This window comes from Cyrtonyx montezumae, unplaced genomic scaffold, assembly GCF_038088225.1.
Source record: "Cyrtonyx montezumae isolate F1298 unplaced genomic scaffold, pur_monq_1.0 scaffold_2, whole genome shotgun sequence".
Lineage (NCBI taxonomy): Eukaryota > Metazoa > Chordata > Aves > Galliformes > Odontophoridae > Cyrtonyx > Cyrtonyx montezumae.
In genome coordinates this window covers 4576374-4590667 of record NW_027071936.1, presented here as the reverse complement: position 1 = coordinate 4590667, position 14294 = coordinate 4576374, and the positions used below count along the sequence as shown (strand labels likewise).

Genomic DNA, 14294 nt, shown 5'->3' with positions numbered 1-14294 from the left:
ATCTCACTCAAGATGATATGTTCCATAACTTTCCCTGACACTGAGTTCAGGCTGTAGTTGCCTGGGTTCCTCTTATGCCTCCAATCTTCTGAGACCTCTCAGGCTGACCAGTGGTGGAAAGCAGCTTGGCAATCATCTCTGTCAGCTCCCTCAGCACCCTCAGGTGGATCTCATCTGGCCCCATGGACTTGCGGCAGTCTAGATGGAGTAGAAGGTATCCAACTGCCTCTGCCTGAATTGTAGGGTGTTTATTCTGCTCTCCATACCAGACTTCCAGGTCAGGGAGTACCGCAAAGATAACTGGCCTGACTATTAAAGACAGATGCAAAGGCGGCACTGAGAATCTCAGCCTTATCTTCATTGGTCACATTCCCTGCCATATCCAGTAAAGGTTGGAGATTCTCCTTAGCCCTGGTCTTACTGTTAAAAACAAAATAAAATTGTTGCCTTTTACTACAGTGGCCAGGTTGAGTTCAAGCTGGGATTTTGCCTTTCTCATTTTCTCCCTGCATCCTAGCAACTTCTTTGTGCTCTCCCTGAGTTGCCCACTCCTTATTCCACAGCAGATACACTTTTTTTTCCCTGGAATTTCAGCAAAAGTTGCCTGTTAATCCACACTTAGAAAAGAAAAAGCTCAATGTGATTGAATTCAGATTCCTCTACTCCTGTTCACTGAGCACATTAGAAAGTGGTTAAATGACTTCCTAGTCCAGTCAGTAATGAAATTGCTGCCCATGCTTAGCAAGATTTTAACTACTATTTTGGGCTCTGAGAAATATCCACAAATTCATTTGACACTAAAAGCCACAAAGGGTGAGGCACACCTCATGCACCACACTAAAGAAGACTCTGATCCAATGAACAAAGCTGTAACATCTATTCAAACAAAAATAGATAATTTTGACATGCAATAGTTAATTTATTTATCTTAAAAATCTATTTTTTATTTTTTTAAACATTCACGGATAAGGCTTAACCATATTTTGATATCTAAGATGGCTGCCTGCATCTATTTGTTAGGTTTGGGAATGGGAAATGAAATATACCAATAAAATACAAATTTCTTTGGTTAGCAAAACATATGGTATTTCAGTTTCAACTGAACAGAGTAAGGCAAAGCAGAAAGAAATTAATTGCAAATCTCCTCTTTACAAATGTGATTTGTGGATTCAGTCAGTATTCCTCTTTCTCTGGAAAAACAGATAAGGTACTTCAGACAATAATTTCAAAGGCTAATGTTCTCTCTTCTGCTCTGCATCTTTCAGACTACTCTGTACAGTGGCTAGAAGGAAGGATATGAACAGATGGCTGTTTGCACTGATAATCATGTCTGCTCCTAGTCAGATTAATAGATTAAATCCCAGTAAAAGATTACAGTTTAGTAAAATGATACAGACAGTGTTTTAGTCACTCTTCACAGTCCTGTGTGGAGATTAAAATGCATTTCTATAAATAAAAACTGTTTCAATACATGGTAAGGATTGTGAAAAAACACACTTCTGGAGCATAGCAATATTTGCCCCTCAAGAGTACAGTTTAACGGGTATAAAATTCACAGAAATATGAGGGTCAAATCAAAGATTAGGGGCATGAGGCAGTCATGAGGAAGACTAGGATAACTGACAGAACAGTATCCGTACCATGACTACTTTTTGTTTATCCAGACCCTTGGCATCAAGCTGCTCATGAGATTTAGGAACTGCAGATGCAGTAGTATCTAATTTCATACCTCTCCTAAACATGCTGAGAAGAAATTTGATTTGCCTTTGAAAAAACTGGGAACATGCCAGAAGACTAGAGCATTGTGCCAATACTCACTAAAAAGGAAAATGTATTGACCTCAGTAATTATTGCCCTCAGAGAAAGGCAAGAGAGACAAAACCATGCAGTGCAATCAATAAAGAATGAAAAGAAGAGAACGTGAGCAGAGGTAGTCTAACCAATTAGATGGAAAACAGACTACTCATAAACCTGATTGCATTCTGAGGCTGCAGTATTGATACAGATTTTTCAATCCTTGCTGAAGTGAAGAGGGAAGTCAGCAGAACGGCCACACTGGATTTCTTTTGGACCATGGTTGAGAGAGTACCTTGGGAGGAAGTTCTGGAGGACAAAGGAACCCATGAAAGCTGGGAATACTTTAGGTGCAGGAGATGACCATCCCCAAGGAAGACAAGCCAATGAGTAAGGGCACCAGCCTGGCTGAGCAGAGACCTTTGGCTGGAACTCAGGAACAAAAGGAAACTTATGAGGCTTACAAATACACAGTAAAGCTGTGCAGGGAGAAAATTAGAAATGCTAAAGCCCAACTAGAACTAAACTTGGCCACTAAATAGTAGGACAACAATAAATATTTCTATAAATACACTAACAGTAAGAAGAAGGCTAGGGAGAATTTCCATCCTTTGCTGGGCACAGAGGCAAAGTAAGAAAGGATCAAGACAAGGCTGAGGTACTCAATGCCTTCTTTGCTTCAGTTTTTAATAGTAAGACTTGTAGTTTCTTGTGCACACAGTCCATTGTGCTGGAAGACAGGGATGGGGAACAAAACAGGCCTGCATAACCCATGAAGAAATGGTTTTGGACCTGTTCCAAAAGCTGGACACTCACAGATCCATGGGGCCAGGTGGACTGCCCCCTAGAGTGCTGAGGGAGTTAGCAAAGGTGGTTGCCAAGCTACTCTCCATCATCCTTCAACAGTTATGGTTAACCAGGGATATCCCAGTGGATTGGAGACTGGAAAACGTGACACCTTCCCAAGATAAGTAATCTTCCCCCCTTTCCCCATTTCTGCATTAAGGGCTGCTGCATTTGCTGCATTTGGCCTTGTTCTTATTTGCTGCAGCCTAGGATTGCACCATTTTGCCATTACTGCTGTAATTCCTATCACATTATAATATTACAGCATTATGCATGTGAATATCTACCTGCACACAATTTATTCCAAGAGATACCCCTGTGGCTTCTTAAAACTACATATTAACATGATGACTTATGGATGTGAGACACAGCATAACATTTACATTCAAGCGGACAGCTGAGGGGAAAAAATAGCAGCAAAGAGGGTTATAGAAGTATCGTAAAATGGTAACAGAACCAACACAACAAGATGTTACAAATAAAGAAGAAAATGGAAAGTTCACCTGTCTCTGAGGATCAAGACTTACAGAGAAAAACTCCACAAAGGAGGGATCTCCAACAAGAGATCCTTCCTCAGGGACTTTCAGCCTTTAAATGGGTGTCTAAGAGGGGCTGAGCCAGGCTCCAACCCTTCTGGTTGCACAGGTGAATTGTCTTCAGCTGTGCTCCCAGAGTTGACTGGGTCTTTCCTTCAGGTGCTCATTCAGTGGTTTAGACAGTGATTCAGTAGTCCCCATACAAGATACAAAGGGAGAATGAGTCCTTCTCCTATCTGGCACATTTTTTTGTCCAACTATAGAACTTATCCTTCTCTGTCCTTCTTAGTGAGATCTGTTGATCCTGATGAATCACTAACTTATGCCAACTTTTTAGACTGTGGCATTATGATGAATTCAACAGCTTCAAAAGCATTCTTGCCCAGCAGCTTGGATCATGTTATGTGTTTATAAAATGCAAGTTCGCCTTTAGAAAGGGTATCATATTCAAAGATAGGCTATGCAGAAGATTGCAGAAGAGCAAGGGTCATGATTTGTGTGATCGAGGAAACAATTGACACAGATCCCATGTAATCATTCAGTCTAACAACATTGTGTTTTCTCCAGCTGTTACCAAAACAAAATACATTTCGGTATATACCCAAATTTTGGCAGATTCCCAGGCACCAATTACTCTTCCCTACAGCCCAGTTTTAATATGCAGGATGCAAAGAAGCAAAGACTTTTAAACATACACTGAAGAGAAGCCAGAGTTACTCTGAATGTAGTTTCTATTTTATTGATCTGATACAATATACAAGCATACACAGCAATATAGGCATGTGTACTTATCTGGATATACATACACAAAATGCAGTTTATATGATACATACAACAAACAAGGACAGATACCTTGTCTTGCAAAGATGTGCCTGTCACAGCACCAAAGGACAGCATGAAAGCATAGAAGCCCTTCTCAATCGTGACACTGTCCTATCCCACAATTGCCTGCAGAACAGGCCATCTTCTGAAGTAGGACACAAAGACAACAGATATTTATTTCAACTCTAACAATAAAGAAGAATGTTGCTTTCATCTTACCATTATTCTTTTTTTCCATGGGTTTCTATGAGTGAGCCATTATTATGCAGATTATCATGACTTGCTAGCCCAAAATACCATACTTCCACGTCACTCATGTACCCTTTAGTGCCTGGTCACTTTTTAAGTACCACCTCTTTCTGGTTTTTTTTGCACAGAAACAGGCAATTCCAAAATGTCAGAACTCAAGCAGGTGGGGCAGAAGGCCAGCTTGGCTGAGCAGTGATCTTATTCTAGAGCTTAAGTGAACAGTGTATGGCCGCTGGAAGCAAGGTCAGGCAACATGGGGGGTCTACAGTGAAGCCATTCAACTTTGTAGGGAAATGTAGGGGACAATTGTTTTTTTTTTGTTTGTTGGTGGTTTTTTTTAATATGTTAACAAGAGAAGGAAGATCACAGAGAACACTGGTCTGTTACTTGACAAAAACGGTCATATTAAAAACAAAGACATAGGCAAATCAGAAACATTTAATGCATTCTTTGCCTCTATCTCCAACATTAGTGACAGGCTCTGGCACCCCAGGTGCCCTGAGTTAGAGTGACTGCAGGAACAATAAAATCCCTGCCAACTGCAAACTTGTGTGTGATTTGCTGCTCCACCTGGATGCATATAAGTCCTTGGGCCCAATGGGATTCATCCCAAGGTACTACCAGAGTTGGACAATATCATCATGTGACCTCTCAATTATTTTCAGTGGTCTTGGGAATGGGGACAGGTCCCAGCTGACTAAAAGCTGGCTAACATTGCTCCTATCTTCAAGAAGGGCAAGAAAGAAAATCCCAGTAAATTACAGACCTGTCAATCTTACTTCAGTGCTGGTAAATTATGGAGCTATGTCAGGGAAGGTCAGGTGGGGGTTAGGAAAAGGTTCATCAGCACAGGGTGGTAGGCATGGAACAGGCTCCCTATGGCAGCAGACACAGCCCCAAGCTTGTTGGAATTCAAGAAGCATTTGGACACTGTTCTCAGTCATATGGTCTGATTTTGGGTGGTCTGTGTGGAGCCAAGGCTTGGATTTGATCCTTGTTGGCCCCTTCCGACTCAGGATATTCTATGATTGTATGCTTCTCCCCTCTCATAATTGAACTATAGAAAAATTTTCCACAGAGAACTGTTACTACCATTATTTGTTATTAACATATTTTGTTAAAAACATTAGATCATCAAGTTGGCTTTCAGGCAGCTAGCTGCGTGATTTACGTGGGAAACCACGCTTGTTGGGAGCTGCAAAAGGAGACGCTGCATGGACTGGCAGCATATTCTGCAAAGAATGTGATGGATTGTTACAAGGTTTGTGGCTATGTTATATATTAACCATTTCAGGTCATGAGAACAGAAAAGATAGTGATGAACCATTTTTGACAGGCATGCATTGCTTGTTTAAAAAAAAAAAAAAAAGCAAAATACATTTCAAGATGTATATTTTTCCACAAAGTACCATAAGTTAATAGTCTAGATTTGAATTTCTTCCTCTGCTGCAAGTTCCTGGCTTGGACAAATGAGACACGTTCCTATTCTGCTCCCATCAGACATTAAAGGAGAAGCAGTAGGTGTCTGCACAGTAAGCAAAGAGAGAGAAGGAGAAAAACTGTGGGTCATTGTTGGTGGAGGGTATCTGGGATTCTGGATAAGGGGAGAATGAGGGCATTTTTGAAATGCTTGCCCTGATATTACACTTGGCATTCGTGGTGGCACTGTCCTTATGCCAGGCTGAGCTACTGACGTTATCAAGGGAGGAGGGAAAACAAAAGGCTTCTCCTTAGGAAGGCTACAATCATATACACTTTCATCTTTCAGTTTTGCAATGTCACTGAAGACTGAGGAAAGAGGCTGAAATCTGGGTTCCCAACTGAACACATAATCCCAGCTGTAACTACCTCTAAGATCCTCATCAGAGGTGTGAAGAGTTGTGAGCGAATCACATCCAGAGTTCTGCATACCTGGTACCAAAGCACGGTCTCTTGTGAGGTCTGTCATTATGTCCTCCTTTCTTATTTCAGCTTTTTTAAGTGTCTGAGACAACATTTTGCTCCTTGGATAAGGTGCATCACAGGGTTCTCCACCTTTTCCTTGAACAGCCTGCACTCTCTCCATGCTTTCCATGATAGCCACGATGTCAGATTCCCCAGACAGGGAGGAGAGCTGGTCAGACTCCCTTGGGATCCCCGAATCTGGCACCTGGGAGCCTCGCTCACTCAGTGTGGAGTCAGTGCTCTTCCTGCAAGGATGTTCATTGATCCTTTTGATTTCATCATCCTCTGCAGTTTCTCCTTCAGCAGAACTGTGGTCAGTGACGTCTGAATGCCTGCAGGTCACATCATCATCCTTCCTCTCACTGATTCCTGCCAAACTCAGCCAATCTGTTATGGCACCCATGGGAAGCATACTGCTCTCAGTACTTTCGATTTTCAGGCAGTCCTTAGGATCCATATCTTCTCTGGCCAAATTCACATCAGCAGCTGAGGAGGATAATGCTTCTTTTTGCGTGTAAGAGCTCATCACATCTCTCTGCTTATGTCTCACAATAAGTGCTATAACACTGACAAGCAAGGCAAGCAGCAGGAACACCATGAGAGAGACAGAAAGGCTAATGGTCAGACTGTAGGCTGACACAATGGGATAACTTTCAGGAGAATCAGAAACATTCACCAGAACAGCACATACTGTGAACTTTGACTCCATTTTTGGGCTCTGAGCCCTTACCAACAATTTCAAGGTGTCATCATTCCTTTTGCTGTCATTTGTATTTTGGTGAAGAGTTTGAGTCAAATAAATATCCCCACTGCTTTGATTTACAGAAAAGAATGCAGAAGTTTTTAGCAGGGAGTAACGAACAACTCCATCCAGTCCACCATCATTATCTGATGCTGTCACCTTGCCAAGCAACTGGCCTGCTTCATTTTTCCTAGGGAGATTAAAGAAATACTGATCTTGTGAAAAAACTGGGTCAAACTCATCTCTGCCCTCAATATCTACCTGAACTGTAACTGTGGCCAGTAAGTCACCTCTGTCTTTTGCTTGGATTATGAGACAGTACCTATTCTGACTTTCATAGTCAAATGTTTGCTTTGTATGAATATCTCCTGTCAAAGGGTCAATGAAAAACATGTCATGATCTCTAAGAGCTTCACGCTGAGCCAAACACGAAGACTGGATGGAGTAGATGAGGTGCCCATAGGAGCCTTTATCAAAATCCAGGGCAGTGACAGTGCATACGAAAGAAAAACTGGGCAGGTTTTCACTGACAATGCAGTTCATGCTGGGAAACAAAAACAGTGGAGCATAATCATTGTCATCTAGGACACTAACGTGGACAACAGAAAAAGCCACATTTTTTACATCAGTTCCTCCATCTGTGGCTTGGATGAGCAAAGTAAATTTTGTGGTATCCTCATAATCAAGGGTTTTCATCAAATCCACTGATGCAGTTTTCCCATCTATCCGAAAATACTGCTTGTCATTTCCAGAAATTATAGTGTAAGTGATCTCTGCATTAGTGCCTGCATCAGCATCATTTGCTAAGACTTCTGTGACATGGCTACCGACAGGGAGGCTTTCTTTGACATGAATGTGGTACTCTGAGCTGCTAAATACTGGAGGATTATCATTGACATCCAATACAGTTATTAGCACGGTAGCAGTTGAGTTCAAGGAGGGCTTTCCATGATCAGAGGCAAGGAGGACCAAACGATGGTAAGCAGTAGTTTCCTTGTCAAGAACGTTGCTCAGAACAAGATTGCCAACACGCTCGTAGGATGTTTTTGACTTCAAAACACTTGTTTCTATGGTGAATAAGTTCTCAGCGTTGCCATCAATAATAGTGTACTCAATGTATGTGTTTTCACGTGTCCAGTCATAGTCTATTGCTGAAAACGCAAGGATGCTTTCTCCTACTGAGGCACTCTCACTCACGCTGAGATTGTACAGTGCCTTTGTGAACTGAGGGGCATGGTTATTTACATCCTCTAATTGTATCTCTATAGAGGTGACTGTGCTCAGAGCAGGGCTGCCACTGTCCACGGCAGCCACCAGTAGCTGAATAATGGCATTGTTTTCCACCTGTGCCACTGGCTCAGTAGTGAACAATGAACCTGAAAATAAAATACGATTTGTAAAACTTCACAACACTCATCAAGACATATAAATGTGTTTGCAAAAGCTGAATCTTATCAGTCTTGTTGGAAAATGACTCGTACGTTACACACCCCAATGTAACTCTATGAAGTTACAGCTAATGCTGTAAGACAAGGCCTACCCACAAGGATGCAGTATCAGATACACATACTGCACTCAGACTAACAAAAATTTATCTCTTCCTCATTGCAGGTTGAACATACAAACATCAGAAAAAAGGAGGCAAAAAAATGACACGAGTTTGATCTTTAGGGGTGACTCTGCTGTGCAAGTCCATTGCTGAACAGCATTAATTGCAATCTAGAAATAGCATTCTGGGCATATTTGTAATTTAGATAGGTTTGGCAATAAGTTATGTCAACATGTTTCATTTAACTTGCTTATCTGAACATGTTCATAAGTCACCTTCTTTGTTTTTTATTTAAGCACCACAGAGACAACTTTATGTAACAGATAAAATTTCCTATTCTCTGTTAAAAACAACCACTAGGTAAGGATAAAAGAAATCTTGGTTAACACTGAGCAAAAAATAGACAACTTGATTTGGGCAATTCATTTGTACATTCAGTGTACACAGTTACCATCACTCAATAAACATGCATTCAAAAATTCACCTCAAGAATGACAAGGAACAAAAAATAAGTTCAAGAAATGCACTTGTTTACTGAATAGTTACACATCATTTCTCCAGTATCTACAAAAGCTGGAGCTGTCATTAGCAAAAATTATATATACATATGTGTACTGAGATGCACATACACCATCTTTCTACCTCCCAGGGTATTACAGCATTATGTCAGAAAAATTACATCAGTAAATCCGTTAACTATTAACAGACTTGGGGCACTTTGAACAGTGAGCTCATAAATTAGAAAACATTTAAATTCTATTTTGGATGACTGAAGAACAAGTACTGCAAAAAGCATACAGTCCAAGCTGTAGAGAAGCTCCTTTATGATAGGTTCAACTTATTTTGAAAAGCAGCAGGAATTAACTTAAATTTAATGCAGCTTAATACATGAGCTGGAAGGCCATGAAACACTGGGAAATGTACAACTCTGCTTGCTAAGCTGCATCAGAGGAATAGTACCTGTGCTACTGGATGTTGTGAGTAGCTGTTTGAGCACATGGTTCAGGGGCAAATTGAGAACTGGTCTTTAATGCTATCATTTCTTCATCAATAATGTCAGATATATAGTGGACTTTGGTCAACAAATATTTCCAGAACTGATCACTGGCAGCAAGAGAGGAAGTGAAATATGACTCTTCAGTTTACACTGAAAAAAACAAAATAATAAATCATGCTTACAGACTCACCATTCTTGTGATCAATGGAAAATCCCTTCGAGGAAGAGAGGATTTTGTAGGAAATCATTCCATTATGTTCTGAATCCCTGTCTACAGCAGAGAGAGTCAGAACAGTGGTACCCACTGAAATGAACTCTGGCAAGCTCACCTGTTATATAAAGAAAAATTGAAGTTTTGATAAAGCTTAATGAAAGATTTTGATCATAAACAAGTGGTTTTCCTTCATTTGATCTGACTGGGAAAAAAGAATGCAGTTCTTATCTTTAGAAAAGGTTTCACCTACCTGTTTCCTTAATGAACAAAAGAATAAAGACCTGTGATACTGAAAATGATGCATACAATACAGCCAGGCTTTATAGAAGCATTTAAACAGAAGTAAAATACATCTAGTTCAGGCTTCATTATGATGAGTTCAATGAATCCCCAAATCTCTCTTCAGTAATACACTAACAAGAGGAATACTTCATAGTGCACTGCAACTAGGCTTTTCTTTCTTTAAGGAACATATTTATTTCTGTACATACAACACAATTTGCAGTCCCATAATGCAGAAAATTAAGAAAAAATAAAAATAAAAAAAAACTCCTTCATCCCCTAAAGCTTGAAAATCTCAGCACCAGAGTCTGAAAAATTACCAGAATTACTCTGAATAAGTTTTCACATTTCTCCTTTCTTTTCTACATATAACCTGGGAAACCAAGACAGACGGTTCTCTTCTTAAAAGCTTCCACTATCTGAAGTCTAGACACAGTATTTTTGTGACTAGTTTCCTTTTACCTTGTAAATTCAGTTTCACATTAATAGTAGCTACAAAAGCAGCTACTTCAAGTGATAGTCTAAATCATTTTAACTAGTAGATCATATGTGCATATAACAGCCACATACAGCATAAATATGAAAACACTTTAAAGGACAATAAAAGGATAAAAATCACAGGACTGTGAATAGGGAGTTATAATTGACTGAGAAGAAGCAGTGCATCTTACTGCTCAAGCAATGTATCAAATCATCAGGAATATTGAGAGAGTTCAGCTGTTTATGTTAGCACAGTCAACAGAGCTACTGTGATGTACAACAGCTCAGAATGCTGCCTGTAGCATCTGCTTTGATCCACACAACCGTCCATGGCACCTGCAAAGCAAGAAGCTCCCTAAATTATTCTTCAAAATCAGACACACACAAGGGTTAAAGAAAACTTATGCCAGGTTCCAAAAATCACTTGAGTATTACATTTTTTTTCTGGGATTTTGGTTTACAGGTTTAAATGGATGATTTACACAAATCCTGACAACTCAGGCACCCGAAAGTTTCCCAGGTGCCTACAGTCTATTCCAGTTATGTGGGTGGCTAATCCACTTTCTCTGCACGTGCTCAGAGGTTGAAATTCTCCACTACAACTGCTTAAGCTAAACCCTTAGAGCTCCATGAGATTTACAAACGAAGCATTAGACAACCCAAGTCTTCTGTGATACCTTATATTTTTGACTCCGAGCACCCCCAACAGACACAAAGCACCAAGTCAAGCCAATAGCTGAGTTCACAGGCCTGCAGAATGGCTAAGGCTGGGAGGCACATTCAGGAGGCCGTGCTGTCCAGGCCCTGCTTAGAGCAGGGTAACTTTGAGCACATTGTCTGGACTGCAGATACCTCCAGGGATGGAGGCTCCACAACCCCTCTGTCAGGACAAAGTTCCTTCTGAAGTTTCAGTGGAAGATGCTGCACTTCAGTTTGTGCCCACTGCCTCTTGCCCTGTCACTGCACACCACAGAGAACAGTCTTGCTCTTCTTTACTCCACCCACCAGGTATTTATATACACTGACAAGGTCCTCTCTGAGCCTTTTCCTTGCCAGACTGAACAATCCATGCTTTAGGCTCTCCTAGGCAAGCCCCACAGCCTAGCCACATATGAACAGTTCCTAATGAGACAACTCTTTTGGCAGCCTCACTTCCCCTACAGCTCCAGGCTATCTGTCCCCTGTCCATAACCCTAACCTAAGCCACTACACGCACCTAAGTCTTAGCCCAAGTCCCACAGCCTTCATCTCACATGAAGATGTCAGGCCAAAACCCTTTCAGCAGTCTAATCTTTCTTCAGAGCCTTCTATGACATATGTTCAAATTCTTTTAATCATCTTAGTGGCCCATAGTTGCTAAAACAGCTTCACTTCAAAATGCTGTTGGACACCTTGACCTCTAAAACAGACTAGCATTCAGATCTCTGCCCAGAAGTCCAAAAGATGATGAGCTGTGTCCTCCATGTAGTAGGAGTTGCTAGGGAAGTCAAAACTGGTCTCCCCCACTGCCTACAAGCGTGCCATGGCTGTAAGGCAAGGCTACGTTACAAACTGTATGTGCCTAATGTATTGCAGGGACAGTTGCTACACCTCTGTAGAGCTGTGTAACTGAAAAGGAAGAAATACATGACATAATAACAGGGACAGAATAAATGTACCTTTTTTTTTTTTTTACTACTCTGTCAGAAGAAACAACCAGTCCTGAACAACAGTCACTGCTCCCCAGATCAATTTTGGATTATTAACTTCGAGTGACAAATGCACAGTGTAAGGAGTACAGCTAGCATTCCCACCACTGTTCTTCTGAAGCCAGGACACAAACACAAAAACTAAACAGAACCATCAGTCTTTTTCACAGAATTCCTTTAGGAAAGGGGGAGGATTTCTGAGAAGAGCAGTGTGTACAGTCTGCTCTGTTTCTGCCCAGTAAGAGCTTGCAGAGACATTCCTTCTCAGTGGTGATCAAATGCAATTTTAACATAAAGATGAATGTGTACTCCCACTGCTTACCCTCACACATCGAGACATCACACTGCTGTTTGCTGCTTCCTCACCTGATACAAATCCTGAGTAAACACTGGTGGGTTATCATTGACGTCCAAGACATGGATTGTGAGTTCTGCTTCTGTTTGATGGACAGAATCTGAAACTATGATTCCCAGCTTATACACAGCAGTTTCTTCATAATCTAGTTGTTCTACCACTGAGATTACACCAGTGTGTCGACTGATAGCAAATTTCATTCCAGAACTTTTATCATCAGTTAAGCCAAACTGAAGTGCTGAGCTAGAGTCCACATCAGTTGCTGATACTCGAATCACTGTAAAACCAGGCAGGACAGCTGAAACAGTAATTTTCAGAGTAAGTCACAGCTAAGGATGATGTTACAATTTCTGAAGATCTTGCCACTTTTTTAATATTAAATCTTAGATAGAGGTAATGTTTCTGCATTAGGGTGTGTTTGGTCTTTTTGATTGATATGCCTTTTGGCTTCATATTTTAGAATAAAAACAAGATTCAGAAATGATACAAAAGTAGTAGTAGTTCAATTACATCTACTCTTTTCCAATTTTAAACTAGGTCTTCCTTAAACTTCCTTAAACTTAAGCCAGCATACCCTTAAACTGTTTCTTCACTTGGAAGAGGAACTTTCATGTTTTTCCTACACAGCAATAAATGGGAATGTGATATATGATTAGCTGACATGAAATAATTGCACGGTGTCATAAAATTCCACAGGAATATTTAACTGAGGCACTGTCCCCTGGTCTTTGCAGTATCAACACTTGTAGCCCTAAATAATTTCCACAGGAGGAAGAAGCCACTAGAAAGACATCCAGGCAGAGCCAAGAGCCACTGAATCTTAAGAGCTCAAAGTACACTCCTGTGAGACTTAGACACTGGGTGCAGACACCTTTTGTCCTGGGTCAAACTGACAGATTAGGAATTGCAAACTGAACCAACTATCAGTGACAATCTAATCAAGCCTTTAGTCAACATAGTCCAAACTATTTCTCATTTGCTTGCCTGGGGCATTAAGCTTTAAATACGTTGTGTCATGCCCTGGGACAAATGTACTTAAACAAGTATTTTACAGCTTCTATACATCCATGACACCAATTCTTGTCATTACAAGTGGAAGCTAAATTCAGAAGAAAGTAATCAATGAAAAGAAGCCTTCATGCCTTTTCCTAATAGGAGGATTGGACTAAGTCTTTACAAACATGTTGCTACTTATCTCCATGCATCATATATACAATGCCTGTTACTTAAAATGCTGAAAGGACTCGAGATACATAAGTGCTGAGCTAATGTCACACTGCATTACCAACTGGTTGCTGCAATGAGAACAAGGTCTGAGTCCTTTCCTTCATGCCATCAACCAAAATAAGCCACAGAACATGTTAAAATTTCATTCAAATTTACAGAATTACTTTTGTCACCATGAACTTCAGTATGCCTCATTTCTATCAGTGATGGTTTTAGCACCAAGTATCGTTATTGCAGAAAAGTAGAAATTGAAGACATCTGATCAATACAACATTGGAGTTCAAAACAAACTGTAGAAACAAACTATAGATATACTTCTGTAGTTTTTTCTCTTTCTGAATTGCCTATAGTTTTATTTGAAACTCTTCTTAAACACAGTATTTAAAGATTAAGAATAATGCCTTAAAACAAAACAAAAAGCACAAAAGCAGGATACACTTAAGATATTTCAATATTACTATGACCTATTATCCATTTGGCTATAACCTTTTTGTTATACAGATCACAGAAAACACCATGGTAGTCTGACAATTATGTCAGATACAAACAAGACAAATATGTCTTATACA

The 14294-nt window shown here is 40.4% G+C and overlaps 1 protein-coding gene across 1 annotated transcript in view; it reads right to left on the bottom strand.

Moving 5' to 3' along the window:
* Positions 1–5670: 5670 nt before the first annotated feature.
* DCHS2 (dachsous cadherin-related 2) overlaps positions 5671–14294 on the bottom strand; it is a 95899-nt gene continuing 87275 nt past the window's right edge. The window contains exons 18-20 of the mRNA XM_065736033.1: positions 12510–12796; positions 9670–9808; positions 5671–8309 (exon numbers count right to left, since the gene is read on the bottom strand). Coding sequence (XP_065592105.1) covers positions 5671–8309; positions 9670–9808; positions 12510–12796 — 3065 coding nt within the window. The remainder of the gene's footprint in view (positions 8310–9669; positions 9809–12509; positions 12797–14294) is intronic.